At 43.6% G+C, this 26,243-nt stretch overlaps 1 protein-coding gene across 1 annotated transcript in view; it reads right to left on the bottom strand.

Moving 5' to 3' along the window:
• Nucleotides 1–25,784, bottom strand: part of LOC132888364 (extracellular calcium-sensing receptor-like) — a 45,695-nt gene extending 19,911 nt beyond the window's left edge. Inside the window, exons 1-4 of the mRNA XM_060924421.1 lie at nt 25,671–25,784; nt 15,780–15,927; nt 15,561–15,670; nt 15,145–15,434 (exon numbers count right to left, since the gene is read on the bottom strand). Coding sequence (XP_060780404.1) covers nt 15,145–15,434; nt 15,561–15,670; nt 15,780–15,927; nt 25,671–25,784 — 662 coding nt within the window. The remainder of the gene's footprint in view (nt 1–15,144; nt 15,435–15,560; nt 15,671–15,779; nt 15,928–25,670) is intronic.
• Nucleotides 25,785–26,243: the final 459 nt, after the last annotated feature.

Genomic DNA, 26,243 nt, shown 5'->3' with positions numbered 1-26,243 from the left:
TATAAATGACATACGTCTTAATACTGATGCAGGCAAAACATCGGTCCTGGTATTACTGGACCTCAGTGCAGCTTTTGATACTGTTGATCACAACATACTGCTATATCGACTTGAACACTGGGTTGGGTTGACTGGTAAAGTTATCAATTGGTTAAAATCATACTTAAAAGATAGAAGCTTCTTTGTTACCATGGGAAATTGTACCTCAACATCAATGTCCTTGACCTATGGTGTCCCCCAGGGGTCGATCCTTGGACCATTACTATTCAACCTTTATATGCTCCCACTTGGACAAATTACCAAGAACAACTCAATTTTGTATCACTGCTATGCAGATGACACCCAAATTTATTTTGCTCTATGATTATGCCGCCCTTGAATGTCTCTACCAGTGTATCGACCAAATCAACAACTGGATGTCACAAAATTTTCTCCAGCTGAACACAGATAAAACAGAAGTAATTCTATTTGGGAAAAAAGATGAAAGACTCAGGATTACCACTATTCTTGACACAAAGGGGATTAAAACAAAAGCTGTGGTTAAAAATCTTGGTGTTTTCATTGACAGCAAGCTAAACTTTGACAGTCACATGAAAGCAATCACTAAATCGTCATTTTATCACCTAAAAAACATTTCCAAACTAAGAGGACTTATGTCAAAAAATGATCTGGAAAAATGTATACATGCCTTCATCTCTAGTAGGGTTGATTACTGCAATGGCCTTTTCACAGGCCTGCCAAAAAAGACCATCAAACTAGAGCCCTGCACTCCCGCAGGAGTCCCGCGGGACCCGCCGCAAAGGAGTGCGGCACGGGACAAATTTTGAAAGCTCATTGCGGGCACGGGTGGGACCGGAAGTGCACATATGCGTGCGTGGGCGGGAGCGGGAGTGCACATATGCGGCACGGGCGGGAGCGGTGACAAGCTGCAGTCCCGCTAACTAAAAACTTGTTTGAAATAAATTTATAAATTATTAATTTATGTCTATCATATATAATTTGTGCTGGATATTTTATTTAGCATTAATAAAAAAATTTTAAGATGCCTAAATTTGCAGAGAGAGTCAGATTGCCAGACTGAGTGAGGAATGGCATCTTAAATTTGCCATTGATCACCCTAACAGAAAATCCTTTGATCACTCTAATGACTCGCAGTTCACACCCAGCTAGCAAGAGAACCATGAATGAAGTGATTTACTGCTTGCGTTAGTCTACAACTCTAATCAGAGAGACAGGTTACACAGTGACAGTAGGCTTGACTCAATGCTATCCCAGAAATCCTTCCTGTAATATGCAAATTTGGCTGTCCAATCAGAGGCGGCCAAATTTGCATATTACAGGAAGGATTTCTGGGATAGCATTGAGTCAAGCCTACCGTCACTGTGTAACCTGTCTCTCTGATTAGAGTTGTAGACTAACTCAAGCAGTAAATCAATTCACTTCTCTTACTAGCTCTGCTTTGCAATAAAAAAAAAAAAAAAAACACCATTGGTACAAAGCAAGCCCATTCACTTTTTTATGCTGATCAGAATTACAATGGTTTCTCATGTGATAAAAACGTGTGATTTGCGATTAAATATTTTAATCGCTTGACAGCACTAATTATTATTATTAGAGACACTACATGCTGAATTCAGAAACAAGGTAAATAATAAGAAGCGTGAACGTAAGCTGTAGATATTTATGCTAAAATCCACTCAAAGTAGGGGGCGGGGCACCATCACGCTGTGTCAAGACAAGAACTTTCCTGAGAAATAACGCGAACGTCTGCATCATGCGGGATTTGCGGGCGGGAGCGGGACAACATATGGCAGGCGCGGGCGGGAGCGGGACTGAAAATCATAATTTTTTTGTGGGCGCGGGCAGGAGCGGGACTGAAAATCATAATTCTTTGCGGGCACGGGCGGGAGCGGGACTGCACAATGCGGGCGCGGGTGGGACCGGGACTGAAAAATCCGACCCGTGCAGACCTCTACATCAAACGACTTCAGCTGGTTCAAAATGCAGCAGCTAGGGTTCTCACACGAACAAAAAGAACAGAGCACATTACTCCAATTCTAAGGTCCCTTCACTGGCTTACAGTAAGCTACAGAATTGACTTTAAAGCATTGCTGCTGGTGTACAAATCTCTAAATGGTACAGGGCCCAATTACCTCTCTGATATGTTGCAGCGGCCTAACCCAATCAGATCTACCAGATCGCAGCAGCAAAATTTACTGGTAAAACCTGTTGTTAAAACAAAGTGTGGTGAAGCAGCTTTTAGCTACTATGCAGTACAGCTATGGAACCAACTCCCAGAGGACATCAAAAATGCTCCTGCTGTTGGCAGCTTCAAATCTAGGTTAAAGACCAAGCTGTTTTCAGATGCTTTCTGCTAATTGATAAATATCATCATCTTACATGTTTTAAACTTTACTTAACTTTTACAGTCTTTGCATGTCTTAAACTTTACTTAACTTTTATTCCATTTTATTCTGCTGTTTTTACTGAACTTTCTCTCTTCTTCCCCCTTTATTTTATGTAATTTTATTTTCTATTGTTTACTGTTTTGCTTTTACCTCTGTAAAGCACATTGAACTGCCACTGTGTATGAAATGCGCTATATAAATAAACTTGCCTTGCCTTGCCCCGGACATCCACTCTGGAGATTATGGATCTCTCACGCCAGTGCCAATCCGGATCCAGGACAGGAATTCCCTCTCATCTGTATTCACTTCCTGGTTTTCACTGCTGTGTATAAATAAGCCATTTTCAGACTCAGACTTTGCCAGAATGTCTCATTTGCTTCTTTAGCTGCTTCTGTGCCTCTCTTACTGTTCATGGTTGTTCTCTCTAGTGACTTTTTCTTGTTCATGGTTTTTGCACTAGCACTTTTCTGGTTCATGGTGTATTTTGCACTAAGGGTTATTTCAGACTCATGGTTTCTTGCACTAAGGGTCTTGTTCATGTTTTATTTTTTTTGCACCAGTGTTTTTGTCTTTGCCTGTCTCATGTTTTTGTCAAGTTGTTTGTCTTATTTTGTCCAGATTATTTTTGTCCTGTTTGTTTACCTTTTTGCCATGCCTTTTTTTCCCTGAATTAAATCATATTATTTATTGGATTACTGTCTGTGTTCTGCTTGTGGATCCTAACTTCACCATACCTCCACCCACCCTAACAGATCCAGGAAGAAGACGGTTTTGTTCCTTACAGCTCGTCAGCTGAAGATCCCTGGTCATCCGATGATCTTGAAGAAATCTTGTTTATAATTCGTTGATGTTGAAAAAGGGAAAAGAGATCCGGTTGCCTTTTCTCTCTGAAACACTGCATGGCTGCAGTAACTAACCGGTTCCGTTATTATTACAACTCTGCAAAGGTCAAATACATTGAACTTTGGCTAATGTCTGGTATCAATAGCTCATTCTTTGTTCTGTCCTTCTGTAGTGCCAAATGCACAGCTTCTCTCTTTCACGTGTGGGATCCACCACCAGAGAGGGAATCCACCAGAGAGACAGAATTTCAGTTCCGCTGCTGGTTTAAAGCAGTCTTGATGTCACTGTACCTGGTATCCGGTATTGTCTCTGTTCAATACCGTTACAGGGAGTCAGAGGAAGGGGCAGAGATAGAATATGGCGTCGAGTACAGAAATTGGTGTGTTTGAAAATGGTTACCATGGTTACGGGCATGTCTCTACACAACCCCCTCACGAATTTGGGCCAGGTTATAAGCACTGTGTAGACCTAGTTTAGAGAAGATCTTGGCTGAGCGCAGTTGCTCTAGGTGCCGAAGGTACCAAGGGAAGAGGATATGGTTACTTAAATGAGATTTGGTTGAGACCTCTATAGACCCTTTTCAGTCACGTGACCTTCGTAAACGCGACCAGCATTTTGGACATGTAGCGGACTTCAGCTCGAATTGGTTTGAATGCGAGGAAGGCGACAAACGGAGAACATACAAGAAAAAGGAGCGAGATGCAGAAAATACCTTCGCTATCCAGCGACGTAGGGCATTTACAGGGCGAGCAGAGGGAGAAATAACAACAGTAACGACACATTAGCAACGCCGTACAGAAATAACGGTTTATGGCACAGACCCTTTCGGTTCTCGCTCATCTAGCTGCTACAATGACTGCTTAGACTGCAACAATAATACCTAACACACATTTAAGTATCCGTCGTAAAGACGTGAAACTCGTCGAGTGACGAGTGTGTTCATTGATAAGCTAACACAATCTAAAAGTAGACAAACCATCACACTGCCCTGGCGCTGTGTACAGTTTACCTTCTACGGTTTGTGCACTCACTATTTGCCATTACTTTCTCCAACCGTTGTGACAGATTACAGGGAACGGCCTGGATTTAAGAGACAAATACATGTTCCTCTTGTTTTGAACACTTATTTGTAGGCAGTGCTTAATTTGTAAAGTGGGAGGTCCCGGAGTGCAGAGGATGAGCGGCTCCGGTGCGGAAAAAAAGGGGGGGAGGGGGGGCGTGGCGCTGCGCTTCTGGGCATGTTTTGTAATAACACTGCAAATTAAGTTCATCTGCAGATATTTTGTGGATGTCGTTTCATGAGAGAAATCACCAACAAGACAGATATCAAAATCAGACATTAACACTAAATAAACTTGCATTTTTTTATTTAATTATTTGTTTGGTTTTTTTTTGTTACATAGTCAAAAGAGGTGTCGGATCACCGGATCCAGTGTAAATAGCTGCCGGAGCCAACGCCCGAGGTTCCGGAGCGCGCTCCGGCTTGCTCCCCCTCAAATTAAGCGCTGTTTGTAGGACACTGCCTCTGATCTGTCCTACAGTCTACCAACAGCAAAGGAACACAACGCTAGCTAACGTCGTTAGCTAATAGCTACTACAGAAGAACAAAGAGGTTACAATGGGTTATTTTAGCCTATTTGGTTACACACTCGCCGCCACAGAATGTTAACAGCAATGTAATGCCTTTTCTGGCTAATTTTATTCGTCTTACCTCCAACAAAGTGGTCACTACACAAGCGCTGGTATGCCGAGGGCTGCCAATCTTTCCTGTTAATGGCCGCTATCCATCTTCTCCGTCGGGATCTGATAAAATGATAACCCTTGCCTTGTTTGTTGATGGTTACTACATCCAGGTGCACAACAATATAGTGGCATGATGGAAGTCTTGCTGAAAATAAACACTTTCTTTGCTGCCGTTCCTCAATGCTGGCTGTGGTAAACTACTGGTAGTACATGTCCAAAATGGCTGCCGCGTTTGTCGTGACGTCACGTGAAAAGGGTCTATAGTCAATGCAAGGACAAAGACCCTCCCCTTTCTTCCCCACAAAGAAGAACCCTGCTGATGCTGGTGACGTGGAGGGGCAAATGTACCCCTGTTTAAGGGCCTCTTGAATGTACTACTCCATCATATTTTGTTCAGTTTGAGATGGGATAAATTAGGCTGCAAGGTGGAGAAGTGCCTGGTAGGAGGTCAATCACACAGTCATAGGGACGGTGAGGGGGCAGACCACAAGCTTTACCCTTTCTAAATACTTCCTTTAAGTTCATATAGCATTCTGGAACATTTTCTAAGGTACTGGGCTGTGGACTCTCCACAGAAGTGGAGGAGATGTTCAACCATGAGTGTAGAAGACAACTTTGAAAGCAAGCAGGTGACCACTGTAGTATTTCCTTATTCTGCCAGGAGATTAGGGGATCATGCAGTTGTAACCATGGATAGCGCAGAATTATGGGTATGTCATGATTAGCAGTATAAGTTATAAGGAGTGACAGAAGCTCAGAATGAAGGGCCCCCACCTGGATGTGCAGGGGAGCGGTTCTAGTGGTCATGAGAGCCTCCCTGATTGGGTCTCCATTGATGGTTCTGATACTAAATGGGCTTTGCAGGGAGTCCGCAGGCAGATTATACCTTTGGATAATCGTGTTGTTGATGAAATTGCCTTCTGCGCCTGAATCAACAAAGGCAGAGAGTATGTGGGTTGAGGAGGGCAGCTTCAATAATACATGTATTTTGAATGATTGTTTTTTGTTTTGTTTTTAATTAGAGTACTGGACTCGCCAGGCTTGATTTGGTCTTGGCATGGTTATTGCAAGGTGGCTGTACAAGGCATTGGGAAATAAGATGACTGGGACTCCCACAGTAGAAACACGGTCCATCTCGCTTACATCTCTCCCGTTCAGTATGTTTCAGCTGTGTGTGAGAAACTTCAATGGGTGTAGGAGCATCAGTGGCTGAATTTGATCTGCTCACTTCCCTTATCGACGGGTGGCTGGAAATTAGATGGTCCAGACAGAGAGCAATATCAATGAGAGTATCGAGGGAGATATGTTTGTCTCTGCACGCTAGCTCACTGAAGGTCTCTGGGCATAGACCCTGGTGAAACATTGTCTTCAAGGCTGGCTTATTCCATCCGCTAGCCGCGGTGAGAGTTCTGAAATCCAGTGCATATTCAGCCACTTTTCTTGAACCTTATTTAGTGGTGAGGAGGCTTTTGCCAACCTCTATGCCTTCCAGTTTATGGTCAAATACTCATTTAAACAGCTCAAGGAAGTTGGCGTAAGATGTGGTGTGTTTGCCTCCACCTTTCTAACTTGCCCACTGCAGTGCTTTGCCTGTTAGTAGGGAGATAAACTTTGCTATCTTCTGTTCATCCAAAATAGCAAGGAGTGCTGAGAAGTACATCAAACATTGAAGTAGGAATCCCTTACAGTTCAATGCATTGCTGACATACTTTTCAGGCAGCAAGCTCAATGACAGAATTGAGAGAAAGATGTTCGTCTCTGCATGCTAGCTCACTGAGGATCTCTGGGCATAGACCCTGGTGAAACACCGCCTTCAAAGCTGGCTTATTCCATCCGCTAGCCACGGTGAAAGTTCTGAAGTCCAGTGCATATTCAGCCACTTTTCTTGAACCTTATTTAATGGTGAGGAGACTTTCGCCGACCTCTACATCTTCCAGTTCATGCACTGCAAAAAATGCCCTCTAAAAATGAGAAAAATATAGTGTTTTAGGGGGAAAATCACTTATTTTAAGCAAAATAATCTGCCAGTGCAGCAAGGTAATGGGACTTAGTAAGATTTCTTAAAACAAGAAAAAAAATATGCAAGTAGTAAGCATACCAAAAATCTTAAATTAAGCATAAAAAGCTAGTTTTTAATTTTACTTGTTAAGATTTTCTCTCTTATTCTAAGCCATTTCTTCTGATTTTCAGTAATTATTGCTTAGAAACCAATTTCATCTGAGCAAATATTGCTCAAAATAAGCATTTAATAGGCTTAAAAACAAGGCAAATGTGCTTGATTCCAGCTTATTTAAAGGCTCAAAACAAGTTTGTTTTTCTTAGCTAGAATACTTATTTTCTTATCTAGAATAAATTTCTTGTTTAGGTGTGATGAATGTAGGGGAAAAATAGACTTGACAAGAACTTCAGATCTGCATTTTTATTTTTATTATATCAACAAAATGCTGCAAAACACAAGTTCACTGCAAATTATTTGGTTCTTACCAAGAAAAAAAAAAACTTGCATTTAGAAGTGTTAGATAATTTGTCTTGTTTTAAGATTTAATTTCTTATTTTAAGTCTTCAACTTAACACTATAATTTTAAAACTTTTCTTTTTTGTCTCAAACAGGCAGGGAATCCTAAAATGAGATAATTAACACTTAAAATAAGATGTATTACATTTCTCCCCCAAAGTCTCAACAAAATAAATCTTGTTTTAAGATTCAGTAACAAACTCAACATGCTTGATTCAAGAGTCACACAAAAAATATCTGAAAACACACTTTATTGCTTGGATTTCAAGCAGATGACAAATGTTTGTTCACAAAACTGGCACAGGAAACACGAAACAGACAAAAATTGGTCACCTTGTACATGATAAAAAAAACAAACAATATTATTGTTCGTCCATATTACTGTCTGTGGGCAATAACATCACAAAGACTATATTTTATTGGCACAAAGGTACTGTCTTTGAAACAAACTGAAAAATAGGAAATGCAGTCAATTAGTTCTTTTACAAATTCTGTAGCCTGGGGAGCATTGGGAACTGCCACCTTACATGCCAGCAACTCTGGACTCAGATTCAGTGTTTCATAATGCTGGTACTCAAAAGCAACAAAAGAGGAATCTATCATAAAGATGTCTTTTATCAGTCCAAACACTGGGAAAGCATCATCTACATCTACAATAATCATAGATTTCCCACTAATGTACTTATTGCCATTGAGGATGTACCATTTCACAGAAACAACAGATTGCATGACCTCTATGCCTAAAAAATCTCTGACTTTTCTCTTAACATAATCAACATTTTTGACAGCAGAGACAGGCCCCGATTCTCTTTCAGTAGCAAAAATTGGATGCTCAATGCCTATTCCATTGCAACATTCAAGGAACTGATTATGGTTTGCAAGTGATTTACAAACATTCTTGAAATTTAACTTGGAAGCCCACTGCTTAAAATAGCTATGCTTAGCTTCAAATCTCATACACATACTTCTTATTAAAGGACCAAGAGATATGATCTGGCTTTGTAGATGTAGCATGTAATGCTGCTTGGGAATTACATTGGCTTCAGGAAATAGTTCTTTGAACTGGTGCAGATGCTGCTCAATCATGTGCCTGAGCTGTAATACAGTTTGTAATGAAATAACAGGAGTAAGGACAATTTGAACAATCTGAATTAACTTGAGAATAAATGTGACATACTCATTATCCATATCATTCAAAATAAAAGGTATTATTTTTAAAAGTATTAACATTTGTCCACATAACTGTTTTAATTTATTGTCATTGGCAGCTAAGGTGCTGACACTAATAGGGCATGGCTTATCTCGCATATCTAGAGGTGAGTAAGGAAAATTTACGATAGCTGAGTTGATCTGATCTAATTCTATCTGTCCTGTCAGAATCATTTTTTTCAATACAAGTTTTATTTCCATTGGTGCAACACCTTCAAAAAGTACATGCATTACATCCTGTGGAGTTTGTTTGATCAGGTCAAATGCTGGAAAATCAATTAATATGCTTCTTTTGTTAATCCCGTAAGTGGTTTTGAGGGATGCTTTCAATGTTTCTGTGCTTGCTTTGTCTACTTCAATACATTGCCTGATGTGTTTTTCCAAACTTCTTGCAGTAAACTTATTCTCCTCATAAATACTTTGCATGTCATCAAAGGAACATTCACAATGTCTACATTTGCTATAAGCAAATCCAACACCTTGTTTAAACCCAGCAAGGTCATGTTGGGCAAGTGTGTCTCCACACACGGCTATCACAGCACCAAACAACTCAATTTCACCACTTGGGGTTTCAATCCTAACACCATTGTAAAGAAGTGTCAGATCTTCCAGGATTCTTTTTAGTATAACATCAACACCCCATTGAGAAACATCATTTGCCTTGGCAATAGCAAGGAGCCTTATTGCAGCCAACTTGGACCTAAATTTAGGATCAATATTCCCTAAACTATAATAAAACATCAATAATTTATTTGCAGAGGTGTGTGGGCCTAAGGGGTTACATATTTCAATTTCATCGCTGTACAATAGTATTTGCAAAGCATTTGGCCTTTGAGAATATAATGGATGGGATGTAAAAAGAGCTCCATCAGTAAAATCATACAGGAATCCCTCGCTACTTCTTCGTGGAGCAGTGTTCAACATGGTGAAGATTCTAGAATTGCTCAGTAACTGCTGAAGACTTTGAATGAGTGGTATATAGTAAAAACTTTTGTTTTTTAAGGCCATAACCCTTGAATGACCACGCTTTACCCAGCAAATCTTCTGGGATACTACAACTTCCTCTGGGTTGATTGGATTGAATAGTTCCCGGATGGTTTTATTCTGTCCATATGCTGTGGTTGAGAAAGGATCCATGAATGTATCGAATGTAGCCAAAGCGTCATTCTGGAGCTGAGCAGTTGTCTCTGGATGGTCTTCAAACACCCTTCTGATTCTCTCTCTTAGCGTGTGAAGGAGAACAGCTTGGTACTGTTGCACCCCTGAGATGACACTCCTGACAGTTCTCTGTGAAAATATACATGTAAAAAAATTACACTCAAATAATTATTGATAACAGGCCCACATTTAACATTAAACTACAACAGAATTTATATTTTTATTAACATTAACAAATTATTCACAAATACATCAATAGCATCTGTCCATTGAGCCAAATTTACCTATGACAAGTGGCACTGTTCCCAAACACTGATGGCAAATGCCACTGCAGATCTAGCCATATCAGGTCCGGCTCTGGATGTCACAGCAACAGCATCCTCCTTCAGAAAGCATACATATAAACACAATTTGGGTTGATTTAAAATGTGTTTTTTTCCCTTAGAGTAAAACAATGTTTTACAAGATTATAAATTAGACTATAATGAGGTTTGTGTGTAAAACTGACAAGAGTGGTGATATTACTAAGCAAGTAAGTAACCCAGCTCTATACAAGTTAAAACATTAACTTCACAAGACACTACTTTGTTTACAACTAAATACTAAACGAATAACTAAAGCACATGCAGATGCAGTCTACGAGAAAATGTTTCCACACATCTTTAACAGTAGTTGAAAACATCTTGTCCCTTTTCTCCTTATGGAGAAAAGCGTGCCATAATTCAGGACGGACGAGGAGGAAAGATCACAGATAGCATCACACAGATAGCCAATTCTCTGAGATGATAGGCACTCAGAGATGAAAATAAATGGAATTGTGGAAACTTACGGATGGGCCGATAACGTCAGGTTCAGGTAGAGAGGCAACAGGTGGGACGGCAACAGGTGGAACGACCACAGTGGTGCCCGCTGCAAGAGTGCTACAGTTGGCAAAAACTGACACACCAAATGTTTCCTGTCCCAAAGAGGGAGCTGAAGGCGTTGTACTCCAACTTGGTGGGCATCCAGTCCTATAATACTGAAGGTGTGTCCGTTTAATGTGGCAAAAGAAAGAGTCGAAAACTCGAAAGTCCTTTTCACATCCGTCAATACCACAGTAAACCCAAAAATCCGGGCTGCGACTATGACTTGCATTAATGTGGCTTAGTAGGACTTTAAGCCTAAGAGCAACAAAGACGAAACATATCCAACACCTCCATGCCGCCATGATGCCAAACTGTCGCATTTCTTTGATGCTGCACCGTTTGCGCGGGAATGTTGTGTCGCTGGCTGATGACACTGCATGGGGTGGATGAGCACTTGTCATTTGTATTTTTATTATTTTAACAGATAACGTCTTCAATTTCATTTTATTTCATTTTTTTAAGATGGTAAATATTTTGGTGTAAAAACTATTTTTAACAAGTTCATAATACATCTGATATTTTATGCGCATCCTCAATTTACGTCCTCCAACGTTCCCACGTCGATTACATCAATGCATGCAATTTGAAGTGATTTCAAGCTTGAGTAACACAAAGAGGCACATTATAGCAGCTACACGTTATTGTGAAGAAACAGCGACTCCAGCAAGGTAAGTAAGCTTAACTGTTTTTAATATTACTTGCCAAAATCATATTTTTAGAGAGGGGTTTGCTATGACGGTTACTGTTTTTCAATTGTCTTCCACCACCGGGGTACTTGGTTAGCAAGCTAACTGGTGTTAGCTCGTGTATGCATGTCCGCCAACTTTGAGCTTTGCAAAAAGGGTCATTTCCCAGATGAAAACCCCAAAAACGTTCGCGCCATTCACCATTCATGTAGTACAATAGGGGGTACAATTTTTAAATAGATGCATGTGATTTTCAATGTTGCAGTGTATTTTGGTGATGCACTCAAAACGCATGTTTTTCAAGGTGACTACAAAGGGAGTAGCTCTAGGCTACTCTCAAAATCTTGTCATTTGGCGGCCATCTTGGCAACGCACGCGGACATCTATTTCAGAATAGTACAACCAAATTTATTCACTATGTTCCAAGCATCCACAAACAGTATTCTTTGTGAGCAAACGTGTGTATGTGACAGCTAAAATCCACCAAAAACCATGGCAGAGAGAGGGGGGACACCGATAGGATTGTTAGAACGAAGTCTAGAAACCATTCCTGCTGTTACTAGCACAAATTCTATCCTATTTTATGTCTAGAGCAAGTAAGAGATTATTTGTAATGTTAATCCGACCGTTTTTCAGTCATTTTTGGCTCAGTAAAATAACAGTATGAGAAGGCAGAAAATAATTCAAAATAGTTGGCCGGGAAAAATGGGAGGGTTGACGCTTATGTTCAGGTATGTGCATGCATATGCACTTTTGCCTGCTAACGAGTTCTGGTTGTGTGTTTTTGCTATAGCCTTCCGCCTGGTACTTGTCCTGGGAGCAGATGAGTCCAGAATGGATATTTTTGATGATGCCACTCAGTCGTTATTGGAGGGTAAGTCACTAATAATGTTTATATTTTATGTAACCAAATTAGTAATTTTGCAATTCATCATCGGATTGTTTTTTTTTTTTTTTTAAACTAAAAGCCACAGTTGGAGCCCAAATGTGCTGATTAATAATTTCAATGAATTAATTAAATTAGTCAATACAGAATATTACCAACACTTAAATTATTGCATAAAAGTAGCTGAATATTGTAAGTCCAGACTTTACTATTTTTACCCTTGATTTTATTTGGGACAGGCATCTCTGTGAGTGGCTGATGATTATATTCACTGACTTTACAGTAATTACACTTACACGAAAATGAGGCTTCATAGCACAGGCAACTAGATAAACCATTTACAAATGTGTTGGAGCACTGGGACACAGACAAATGACACCTTGTTTATGTTGCTTGGTACTGTAACTTGGCATTGCTTCACCTAAAGATATTTATTTGTCATATACAGCTGCCAGTGTTGATGAAGAGACTTTGAAAGGCCTTAGCCGGGAGGACCTGAAGGATCTTTTTCCTGGTCCTGAAAATTTTCTTAGAAGGAAGAAACTTTGGGAATTCATCAATCAAAATGTAAACTACAGTATATCTATATATAATATATAATATAATAAGTAATAATTAGTAACATTAAATTGTACCATATTTGTAATTGTCCTAATGCATTTTTTACATCCTACATAATCTTAATAGTGTGAAAATACCATGGACCAAGATGCAAGCACTTGCAGTGGAAGCAGGATTATGCCCTCATCAACCAGTTCTGTACCACCATGCCTGCCTCAAACCTCCACCGCCATATCTGATGAGAAAACGATGAAAATGCCAGACCCTCCAGAGTATGTGGTGTACACCGACTCAGAGTTAGACCTGGTGCGTAGTCAGTACTTTGAATTGCTTCGCAACGGAAAGGAAAAGAGCTACAAGATGTCAAAGGAGCTATGTTGCAGACTTGTAAGGAACAAGATCACGAGCATGGTTGCAATCCTGTGTGCTAGTCCCATGGGGAAAGAAGCAAGATACCCCTCCAAACTGGAAATGAGAGTCATGTCACAGAAGATCATTGAATATTACCCCATGTTACGTGCTGCTGATGCAAATATGCCATATGTAAGTAATATATATTTTTTCTAAACCTTTCATTTTTCTTTATTTGCCTTCTATCTCTTTGGTAAGCTTAATGTCTAACTTTCTACTACTTCCTCTGACACTTGCCATGCCACAAGACTCATGAACAGTTCTAACCCACCGCCATCAGACTGCTGAACCGTATGCGTCACCTGTGTGAGCCCTATGTGTCACCCGTGTCGTGTGTGTGTGTGTGTGTGTGTATACACATGGTTTGAATACTGCACTAGGTCTCTACCTGGATACTACTTTTTCTAGACTGTGCATTAGGACTCTGGCTTGTGGAAGTGGACTGTGTACTACTCTCTACTCTGTGCTACACAGCTCTGTCATATGATGACTCATCTAACATTCTTTCACCACAGCTGACCATCTACACAAAAATGTTCAAGTGACTCCAGAATATGAGATCCCCAAGAAAGAGGCAGGGCTCCATTCCGCAGAAAGGAGCAGCCAGGACTCTCTTCAGTGCAGACAACCAAGACATGGAGACGGATTTGACAGACACAAGCATCAGCTCGGCTGATACCGTAATTCTTGAGAGCAGTGATGACCTCAGTGAGGACAACTCCAGTGCAGGTGTGCAAATCTAAAAAATGTTTAGTCATGTCATGAAACTATAATGTTTTTGTTTTATTTGTTGTTTTTGTTCTGTGTATTTGTTGAACAAATAAACAAAAACATTATAGGTCATCACTGCTCTCAAGAATTATGGTATCGGCCGAGCTTAAATTCAATTAACTCCAGTGCAGGTGTGCAAATCTGCTTCTGCTCACTTATGTAACTCAGGAGTGGCTCAATTTCACCTGGGTATCCCTTTAAGTTTTACGCAATCAAAGCCTGCATTTCAGGATACAATGTTTTTTGTGGAATGTGAAAAAATATTCAAATGTTTTGTGTTAACATGAGTGAACAATGCTTTCAAGAATGCATGGCAACTCTGACATACTGAATGTTAATAAATGTTTAACATATTTTCAAGTCATTCTGGTTGTTTTTCTGTAATGTGTATATTGAAAAATAAGGACAGGCTTGGGTTTTAAGGTTTAGTTTTAAAATGAAGTCAGCTTTGTTTCAAGATAAACATGCTTGGTTTAAGACAGCGTTAAGTCATTATCAACTAATACTATAATATTTTTCTCTACATTTAATATTATCCCTAACTAATATTGAGCTTAATTTGCTAAAAGAAAAAAATGTGATTGCTTATATTCAGTATTTTTAACTCATTTTGAGGTTGTAAAAAGTTACTTTTTTAAGAGATTTCATCTTAAAACCAGTATTTTACGCTTGTATTCAGTATATTACACATATTATGAGGCTGTAAAATTTCACTTTTTAAGCAATTTCATCTAAAAACCAGCATTTTTTTATGCTTGTATTTAATATATTTCACTTCATTTAGGGCTATAAAAAGTTGAATTTCAAGTAATTTCATCTTATAATCAACATATTTGTCTTATTTTAAGCCTTCCAAATACCTTTGTTAAATCTAGAAACAAGTATTCCTACAATCTTAATTTAAGAAATCTTGCCAAGTAAAATTATCTTGCTGCATGGACAGATTATTTCACTTGTTTTGAGTACCTTTTCCCTTAGTTTTAGTGTTTTTATCTTGTTTGTAGACCCCTATTTTTTGCAGTGCATGCACTAGCTAAGAAAGGCCTACCAGTCAGCTTTGGCACGTTTAAAGGCCGTGGTTTGGTCTTTCTCATGAATCTTATCACCCAAGACCTTGGTCTGACGGATCGAAAGAACAGATGCCACACATTTCGGGTACGTCATATGAAAAGCGTAGTAGTATGCCATGATGTATAGGATGGATTCCCCAAGACCGCTCCTAGGGAATGATGCGACAGGAGCATTTCCAGCGCAGAGAAAGCAGTCTCCCTCTCCCACTAGGACAAACGGTGTGGCGAGTGGCCATCTTCTTAGGTATACGCCTGGGTCCTCTGTGGGCTGAACATTAACACACAGTATTACTTAAATCCAACCTCCTCCAGACACATACTGGATTAACTCAAACCTGCAAATAGAAATAACAAATAGAAAGTTGCAGAAGGTTATGGAATAAATTTTATTTACCGGTAGAACATGAATGAGTGCCTCTGATGGAGATGCCATCTTCTTTGGTGCGGGATAACCGGAAGGGAACATAGCTAGCAGTGAGATGATTAGATCAATGGCTTGCTCATCTACAGAGGGGGGGGGGAGTAATTTGAATTACTCACAATTACTCAACAATAAACAGTGACAAGCCATCATCATGAAATTGGCCATTTCAGATGGATTCCAAACCCTTACCAGCAGGAAGTCCCAGCGGGGGCTTCAGTGTCTTCTTGTAGACGTCATAAAAGGTGAGTTTGGTTCTGAAGTCTGCCCAACGCTCCCTCAGCTCTTTCACGTAGTGCACGTTGTCCTTCGCAACTATTCGTTGCAGCTCATCAAGAACCTAGGCATTTTATTGCAAAAAAAGTGGGTAAACACAACTCATGTTTTAACATACAGACCTATAATTGTCTCATCTCATCTCATTATCTCTAGCCGCTTTATCCTTCTACAGGGTCGCAGGCAAGCTGGAGCCTATCCCAGCTGACTATGGGCGAAAGGCGGGGTACACCCTGGACAAGTCGCCAGGTCATCACAGGGCTGACACATAGACACAGACAACCATTCACACTCACATTCACACCTACGGTCAATTTAGAGTCACCAGTTAACCTAACCTGCATGTCTTTGGACTGTGGGGGAAACCGGAGCACCCGGAGGAAACCCACGCGGACACGGGGAGAACATGCAAACTCCACACAGAAAGGCCCTCGCCGGCCCCAGGGCTCGAACCCAGGACCTTCTTGCTGTGAGGCGACAGCACTAACCACTACACCACTGTGCCGCCCACCTATAATTGTAATGAACATTAATTTTAAATGAAATTAGCAGGTACACAGATGAGTAAAGCTACACCACATTAACTTAATTTACATTCAAGCATTATCATTCTTACCTTTTAAGATGTTGATGGCCACACTGTCTAATTTTTCCATGACATCCATATTCCTGTTGTGAGCAAAGCAGTTTATTTTAGACAATTCATTTTAGACACTAATTTACCATCTTTTTCAAAACATGCAAGCCATACATTGGGTGGAGAATAGTGCAAAGTCACCCTATCGGATTTTTAACCAGGCAGAATTATTGTTTGGGGAAAGTATCTAATTAACACTTGACACATACAGCATGTCTGTAAGTCAGAGTATAGCCACATTACTGTATGTACTGTACACCAGAAACGACCAAAGCGACGGAAGTTATTATTTCTCTATGGAGGGCCGGCGAACTCGGTGACCAAAGCGAATTCACGGGGGGCGAAGCGAAATGGGCGACCAGAGCGAATTTCAGAAGTTAAAAGTCAGTTAATATTATGTAATGAACTATGACGCGGTTCAGCGAAAACCAATTGGAATGTTCATATCTTCGAATGTCCCAGGCTGACAAGCCAGAGCCATTCTGTGATTAGCTAAATCAAACATGTCAATATCACGTCCAGAGCGAATACAGCGAATTCATGGCAAAACTTCTTCAACGACCTCAGCTACTTGGTCGCTTTGGTCGTTTCTGGTGTACACGTACAGTTACTCAAAACAATCAATTGTATGTTCAGACCGAAAACGACGAAAGTGTGGTCAAGGACGCTGAAGAAGTTTCGCCATGAACTGGCTTCATTTGCTCTCAACGTGATATTGACATGTTTGATTTAGGTAATCACAGAATGGCTCTGGCTTGTCAACATGGGACATTCGAAGATATTAACATTCCAATTGGATTTCGCCAAACCAAGGAAAGAAATGCACCAGATATAACATTACACCACCCAATGCAGATTGCTAAATCTCCGCTTAGCATGCTGTAGTTGATGTAAGCACAAAAATTAGTCTAGGAATTTACCATTTAGCTTAAGAACAATTACTTGTAATAAGGCACGAACACAGCACTCACTATATATAGGCCTACTATAAAACTGACCAGTGGAGCACCATCTGCAAACCCAAGCACAGAGTCCGTCTCTGAGTGGAGTGATGTCCGTGTGTGTGGGGGGGGAAACTAGCGGATTGAAGTCACGTGTCATGCAGATGGGTCCCTAACTCGCTAACATGCAGACCAAAGGCAAAACCTAGAGCTTATACTAAGGGATTCACACTGCTGTTCTGCCCGACCGTTGCCAACAAAAGACAGTGTATGCATGTATAAAATGTAATTAGCTGTGTACAATAAATCATGCGAGGTTACCACATAAGGCGAACATGTACCGTATACCGTAGCAGCAAAGGTAATTAGCATTAGCCATCTGGAGATTGTGCAAGGTGTCCCAAGCCTTAGCCTTTTTTCCCCCATGTTTAGTTTTAGATTTAAAGGTGGGGTACGAGATTTTTTTCAGGAGTATTTTTTACCATATTGCTTGAAAAGCTCCTCACACCCATGTTGCAAGCAGTACAATAGAAGGTTTGACCCAAAACCGAAATATTTTAATCCAGTCTACAGTGTAAAATAAAGGAAAAACGCCATCCAATCATATTGAGGTACCACCTCAAAATGATTGGATACTGACATGTCAATCAGACTGAAGCCTGCGAGCAGCCCGTCCCTTCTGTGTGTGTGTGTGAGAGAGCAAGCAGCCCCTCCCCCAACCCGCGCGCTGCGAGCAGAGTGTCACACAGAAAGCACAGGATTTTCTCAGTGCGTTCCCTCCAAACAATGGGGATTTACATGAAAACGGAAGGAGATATTCACAAAATTCTTTCACAGTGAGTGCCACAAGGCTCTCCTGAACACACTGATGTAATTTTTTTGTCTGTAGTGTAAAAAATGAGGTCACTTAAAAACGAGTGACTTTTCTGATTTTGCAGTTACAGCGCAGCCACGTTTATAATGACAGTCAATGGGGCTGAGCGCCTGTCCTCTCCTCACTTTCAGGCTTCTCATTCAAAAACTGCAAGTCCTTTCATGTAGGTAGACACATTGTGTGAATCAGGACAAGTGTGGCTACTACTTTTGAGAAAATTATGTGTGTGGAGTGAAAATTGGGGCTGATAACACAGTTTAAATGAGAAAGTTTGAGCTATTTTTCCAAGCTCTCTACACTCTAACTTAACGAGCTCCACTGGTGTGTAACGCAATAGACACCCATTATAAAGGCTGATTTTCTCAGGCTTTATAAGGGGAGGAGGGGTGGAGACGTGGGGGGTGGGAGCATGGTGAGGGCGGAGGCGTGTTTCTTTTCAAAATATGGCTTGCGGGAACAATTATTCCAAAATCTTGTACCCCACCTTTAAGTTTACCAGAATCTCCACTCCGTTGGAGATTTTACTCAAATGATCTTTGACTGAAATAATCTCTAACCCTTTGCGGTCTGAAACTTTTGTACATACCTGGTAGCGTAATTCTTCCTCGTTATCCTCTCTCAGAAGGGTCGGTGTGGCAGCGGGGGCGTGGTCAAGCACCGGTCTGTGACAGGAGGGCGGAGTCAGGGAAGGTAAGTGGCAGATTCACTTCACCTGAGAGCAATTAACCTGTGTTGGTGTGTCTTCCCAGGGACCGCACCCTATTTAGGGAGGGAGAGCGAGAGCAGAGGAGATCTCTCCCGAACCAGACACCTGATGTGTGTGTGTGCGTGTGTCTGCGTTAAACCTATTGTGTCCCCTGAAAAGTGGAACAATAAAACCATTTGTTGAACCTGATCTCTGTCCTGCCGTCCTCTGTGCTCCACCCACACCTAGGGAAAGCTGCAGTGGTGCCAAAACCTGGGAAATGGAGCACCAACCCAGCAGCCCCATGGAATCCTCCCCGTTCACCGACCTGGTCCACGCCCTCACCACGGCTCAGCAAAGCCAGCACCAGGCGCTCGTCACACTCCGAAAGGAACAAGAGCGGCGCTTCGATGCCCTGGTGCTGGCCCAGCAAGAAGATCGCAAGGCATTCCGGCGTCTCCTCGCGTCGGCGGGGCCCACCAGCGCTCCGGCCGCGGGCCCGTCTCCCCTCACCTTAACTAAGATGGGCCCGCAGGATGACCCCGAGGCTTTCTTCACGTTATTCGAGCAGGTCGCTGAAGCCTCGGGGTGGCCGATGGAGCAGCGCGCGGCGCGCCTCCTCCCCCTCCTGACGGGAGAGGCGCAGCTGGCTGCACTACAGCTCCCCGCCGATCGCCGGCTGGCCTACGCCGACCTTCGCCGGGCTGTCCTTCAGCGCGTGGGGCGCACGCCGGAGCAGCAGCGCCAGCGCTTCCGCGCGCTGCGGATGGAGGAAGTCGGCAGCCCGTTCGCGTTCGGCCAGCAGCTCCGGGACGCCTGCTGGCGGTGGCTGAGGGCCGAAGATCGCGACGCCGAGGGAATCGTCGATCAGGTGGTACTGGAACAGTTCATCGCCCACTTACCAGCAGGAGCCGCGGAGTGGGTCCAGTGCCACCGCCCGGCGTCGCTGGATCAGGCAGTCGAGCTGGCGGAGGATCATCTGGCGGCTGTCTCGGCGGCAGGACAGCAGATGTCGACATCTCTTCTCTCCTCTTCTCTTTCTCTCTCTCTCTCCCCTCCTTCTGTGTCCCGTCCTCGCCCCATTCCCCCACCGCGGAGGCGGGGGCCGGCACCACCCCTGCCGGCCCGCCGCACCCGCGGTGCCCTCCCGTTTCTCCCTTCTGTGTCTGTCTCTCCCCCACCTCAGGTGAGTGAGCCCCAGAGCACCGGTGCAGAGGGGAAGCCCGGGCCGGTTTGCTGGCGCTGCGGGGAACCAGACCACCTTCAACAGCAGTGCACAGCAATGGAAGTGGGCGCGGTGGTTCGGATCCCCGACGCGCCAGAGGCCGCCCTCGATCGGGCCGGAGCGTATCGCATACCGGTGAGTATCCAAGGGGCTACATATCAGGCATTGGTGGATTCTGGTTGTAATCAGACCTCAATTCGCCAAAGCCTGGTTCAAAACAAGGCATTGGGGGGAGCACAAGGGGTGAAGGTTTTGTGTGTGCACGGGGATGTTCACAGCTACCCTTTGGTGTCGGTCCATATTATTTTCAGAGGGGAAAAATTTATAGTGAAGGCGGCGGTTAATCCTCGCCTTACCCACTCGTTAATTTTGGGGACGGATTGGCCGGGATTTCGGGGTTTAATGACGCGCCTAGTAGAGAGTGGGTCCTGCCAGTTGACAGGGGGAGGTCCCGGTGTCGTTTTGGCGGGAGCAGCTGTCGCGGAGCCGTCTACGTCATCTCCGCGTCAGGGTGAGGAGCCACCGGCTCCTCCTCTCTCTATTGGGGAATCCCTCGCGGATTTCCCATTAGAGCAGTCGCGAGACGAGACTCTGCGGCATGCGTTTGACCAAGTGAGAGTAATCGATGGTCAAACGCTCCCGCCGAACGCCACCCCGTCCTTCCCCTACTTCGCGATTATGAAGGATAGGTTATACCGAGTGACGCAGGACACTCAAACTAAAGAGCGAGTCACGCAGCTTTTGATTCCAAAGAGCCGCTGGGAATTGGTATTCCAGGCGGCTTACTTTAATCCCATGGCTGGACACTTAGGGCAGGATAAAACACTAGCCCGAATAATGGCCCGATTCTATTGGCCGGGGATTCGCGGCGATGTCCGTAGGTGGTGTACGGCATGCCGCGAATGCCAGTTAGTAAATCCAGCGGCCATTCCAAAAGCGCCATTGCGCCCTCTACCGTTAATCGAGACCCCGTTTGAAAGAATTGGGATGGATCTCGTCGGGCCATTAGATCGGTCAGCACGAGGGTACCGCTTTATATTAGTTCTAGTGGACTATGCAACGCGATACCCGGAAGCAGTGCCTCTGCGCAATATCTCAGCACGCAGTATTGCAGAGGCACTCTTCCGCGTCATCTCCCAAGTTGGAATCCCGAAAGAGATTCTGACTGATCAAGGCACTACGTTTATGTCACGAACACTACGCGAACTGTATGGGTTATTGGGGATTAAGCCGATCCGCACCAGTGTATATCACCCACAAACGGACGGTTTAGTAGAACGGTTCAACCGCACCCTCAAAAATATCATTAAAAAATTCGTAAGTGAGGACGCACGTAATTGGGATAAGTGGCTCGAACCCTTGCTGTTCTCAATGCGAGAGGTCCCTCAAGCCTCCACGGGGTTCTCCCCGTTCGAATTATTATATGGGCGTAAGCCGCGTGGCATCCTGGACGTGCTGCGGGAAAATTGGGAGGAGGGACCTTCACAAAGTAAGAATGAAATTCAGTACGTTATGGACCTGCGCGCAAAACTCCACACGCTCACCTCAATCTGCTCAAACTCTGGAACGAGGAGGTCCCCGTGGCGTTGGTGTCGGTAGTTCCGGAGAAGGCGGAGCTGGGGCCGGAGGTTCAAAAAGGGAATTTGGCATCACGTACCTCTCCGGTCCCCTGTGGAGACCACCTCTCCCCGACCCAACTCACGGAGGTCTCCCAGTTGCAGGCCGAGTTTTCGGATGTGTTCTCGCCCCTGCCCGGTCGCACTAACCTCATAGAACACCACATAGAGACACCCCCGGGGGTGGTAGTGCGTAGCCGCCCTTATAGACTACCCGAACACAAAAAAAAGGTGGTTCGGGAAGAACTTCAGGCCATGCTCGAAATGGGCATCGTCGAGGAGTCCCACAGCGACTGGAGCAGCCCGGTGGTCTTGGTTCCCAAGGCCGACGGCTCGGTCCGGTTCTGTGTGGACTATAGAAAAGTCAACGCGGTGTCTAAATTCGATGCGTACCCAATGCCTCGTATTGATGAGCTGCTCGATCGACTAGGCACGGCTCGCTTTTACTCGACACTGGATTTAACGAAGGGATATTGGCAGATCCCCTTGACTCCATTATCCCGGGAGAAAACGGCCTTTTCCACACCGTTCGGCTTACACCAGTTCGTCACACTTCCGTTTGGGCTGTTTGGGGCGCCCGCTACGTTTCAGCGGCTGATGGACCGGGTCCTCCGGCCCCACGCCACCTATGCGGCCGCCTACCTGGACGACATTATCGTTTATAGTAACGACTGGCAGCGGCACCTGCAACACCTAAGGGCCGTCCTTAGGTCGCTGAGACGGGCGGGACTCACGGCCAACCCAAAGAAGTGTGCGATTGGGCGGGTGGAAGTACGGTATCTGGGCTTCCACTTGGGCAACGGGCAGGTGCGTCCCCAAATTAATAAGACAGCAGCGATTGCGGCCTGCCCGAGGCCCAAGACCAAAAAGGGGGTGAGACAGTTCCTGGGGCTGGCTGGCTACTATCGTAGGTTTATACCTAATTATTCGGACGTCACCAGCCCGCTGACTGACCTCACTAAAAAGGGGGCGCCAGATCCGGTCCAGTGGACGGAGCAGTGCCAGCGGGCTTTCTCTGAGGTAAAGGCTGCACTGTGTGGGGGGCCACTTTTACACTCCCCTGACTTCTCTCTCCCTTTTATGTTACAGACGGATGCGTCGGACAGAGGGCTGGGGGCCGTTTTGTCCCAGCAGGTGGAGGGGGAGGATCGCCCGGTCCTATACATCAGCCGGAAGCTGTCAGTGCGTGAGGGGCGCTACAGCACGATTGAGAAGGAGTGCCTGGCGATCAAATGGGCGGTCCTCACCCTCCGGTACTACCTGCTGGGGCGCTCTTTCACCCTCTGTTCGGACCACGCGCCCCTCCAGTGGCTCCACCGCATGAAAGATGCCAACGCGCGGATCACCCGTTGGTATCTGGCGCTCCAACCCTTTAATTTCAAGGTGGTCCACAGGCCGGGGGCGCAGATGGTCGTGGCGGACTTCCTCTCCCGTCAAGGGGGGGGGAGTCGGCTGCGGGCCGGACGGCTGCCCGGCCTGAGTCGGGCGGTGGGGGTATGTGGCAGCGGGGGCGTGGTCAAGCACCGGTCTGTGACAGGAGGGCGGAGTCAGGGAAGGTAAGTGGCAGATTCACTTCACCTGAGAGCAATTAACCTGTATTGGTGTGTCTTCCCAGGGACCGCGCCCTATTTAGGGAGGGAGAGCGAGAGCAGAGGAGATCTCTCCCGAACCAGACACCTGATGTGTGTGTGTGCGTGTGTCTGCGTTAAACCTATTGTGTCCCCTGAAAAGTGGAACAATAAAACCATTTGTTGAACCTGATCTCTGTCCTGCCGTCCTCTGTGCTCCACCCACACCTAGGGAAAGCTACAGTCGGGTAAAAGAACGTGGAAATTGTTTGGAGCAGAGATGGAGTCATTGGGCGAATCCAAGTCAGCCTGAATTGGGAGTGCATGGAATTATCAAATAAAATTGAAGAATTATGAAATGGGTGGTTATGATGTAGTGCTACGCAGTCAATAAAAGATGCGTCTCTGGTTTTGGGGGTAAAAGTATCAGTCAGGTAAGAGAGGTTGGAGGCAATTACACAACTCACATTAGGTCAGCCACCCCCCTATGGTTTTTGAATGGACTTATCCAACGCGGGAAAGTGAAGTAGCCCACCACTATGCCCCCACCCATCCACCTGTGCAAAAACAGACGTTGCTTTACAGTGATCCCCGTGCAAAGCAATGCATGCATAGGAAAACTTTGTGAAGATTTCTAAAACACAGCAATCAACTCAGCATCTTCAAAGAAAAAGACCATGGACTGACAGTAGATTTTTTTGCTACATTTACCTTCACAAATTGAGCCACTTGGTCCTTTGATGAGACACATGTGTATTCAAGTCTAAGCACCACTTTTTTTTTAAACAGTGGTCCTCTAAATTAAATTATAAAAATGTCTGCAAATCTCTTGTTAATCATAGCAAAATTGTCGAAAGTACCTATCTAACAAACAATATATTTGCTCATGAAAAAGAATTAGGCCCCACATCAGAGGTGTCAGAGGCCTCAGAGGCATATGTCAGTTCAAAGATATGAGATTTTTTAAATATTGACAGTTCAATCATGTAATCTCTGTGAAATGGATTTCTCTTAATGGCAACAAATACGTTAGTGGAAAGACTTTAATAATCACAGACTCAAATGATGGGCTCCCTATTTTTGGATTAATAAGTAATATTTATGTTATTGATTCATCTTTATTTTATTGTGAATATCAAGTGTATGATACACTGAAATGGGATACAGATTTACAGTCGTATGAAATTGCTGTGCCAAATGCTGCACAGGCAACAGAGCTCATAGATTTGGAAAAATTACCTGATTACACTGCATACCACCCTCTACGTTCAATAGCAAAACATATGTTTTGAGAAAATATGACCTGACTGATGTTTTGTTGTATAAGAAGATGTGATGTGTTAAAATAAATAAGTGTATCTGCACAGCAGAACTTGTTTGGTTTATTTATGTTAATCCTTAAGGCAGAGCTTCTATTAGCTTGTTGTTACCAATACGGTCATGATTGTTTGAAGTTTTTGTTACTAAAGAGTGTTATAGCAATCTTATGATGTAGTTGAGTTTTTTCTGCAAACAGTGAATGGGCCACTATTGAGCCTATGAGCTATAGATGCTTCAGAATCTCAAGATGAAAGTTATAAATCATGACTGACCAATAGTCTCAATGACCCTATTCTGAATTTGTATGCAATCAAAGCTGATTAGCCTGAATATCTTAATGAGATGGGGTCAATTCCTAAAACAGGTTAATATGGCTTGTCGTATTCTCTTGAAACAAGTAAAAATGTACTTACAGTCTAAACGTTAAAACAACTCCGTCACCAATGTGGCCAATTTTAAGAAAAAAGCTGCTCAGAATTAGTTGTATTATCTACGTAGGATGCTACAAGATGAATTTTCTTGAAACAAGTCAAATAATCTTTACAATATTCAGTCTTACTAAGAAAATACATTCAAAAACAGGTTTAATGAGATTAAAATGCTGAATTCAAGTAAATTAGACTTGTACAGATTTTCATTTTTTGCAGTGTGGTCAAATACTCGTTTAAACAGCTCGAGGAAGTTGGCATAAGATGTGGTGTGCTCACTTCCACCTTTCCAAAAGGCACTTGCCCACTGCAGTGCTTTGCCTGTTAATAGGGAGATAAACTTTGCTATCTTCTGTTCATCCGAAATAGCAGGAAGTGCTGAGAAGTACTAGAACATTGAAGTAGGAATCCCTTAAAGTTCAATGCATCGCTGGCATACTTTTCAGGCAGCAGGAGCAATTTAGCTGAAGTGATGGAGGATTCGGGATGCATTAGGAGGGCCTGGGACATTACAGCAGTGAGCTGAGCCATCCTGGCGTTTAAGTTGGCAAGCATCTGCTGATGTTCTCCTAATAAATGTCCCTGAGCACTCAGAGCAATCTGCTTCACCTCCTCTGCTGCGTCCATGCTGGTGAAGTATCCTGTCAGGGTGCAGGCACTTACGGATGTATGCACAGGGGAAAGTGGGGAAGCAAACTGGAGACCAAGCTGAATCACAAGACAAGAATCATAGTTAAGAAAACAGGCAGGGTTCAATCAATCAGCAAACAGGGCAACGGAGACTAGATTAGAGAGTGAGGTGAGATAAACAAGAAACGAGGTCAAGGAAATGGGAAGGCTGACTAAGTAAACAAATGGCTCAGTACACAGGAGTAAACACTGAACGATACTTTACATCTGTGAAGTGTGAGAGGGAGACTTAGGTAGCAAGGGAAGAGATTAGTGGAATGAAAGACAGGTGCAATTATAATTCAGGTGACAGAGGGTGCTCTGGATCTTGAGAGTTATAGTTAATGGAACCCATGTTTGTAGTTCATCTCGAGGTATCGCTCGCAATGCAGTTAATGACATTTAGATGTAAGAGAT

This window comes from Neoarius graeffei, chromosome 6, assembly GCF_027579695.1.
Source record: "Neoarius graeffei isolate fNeoGra1 chromosome 6, fNeoGra1.pri, whole genome shotgun sequence".
NCBI lineage: Eukaryota > Metazoa > Chordata > Actinopteri > Siluriformes > Ariidae > Neoarius > Neoarius graeffei.
The sequence above is the reverse complement of the archived record's forward strand: the minus strand, read 5'-3'. Positions and strand labels throughout refer to the sequence as shown.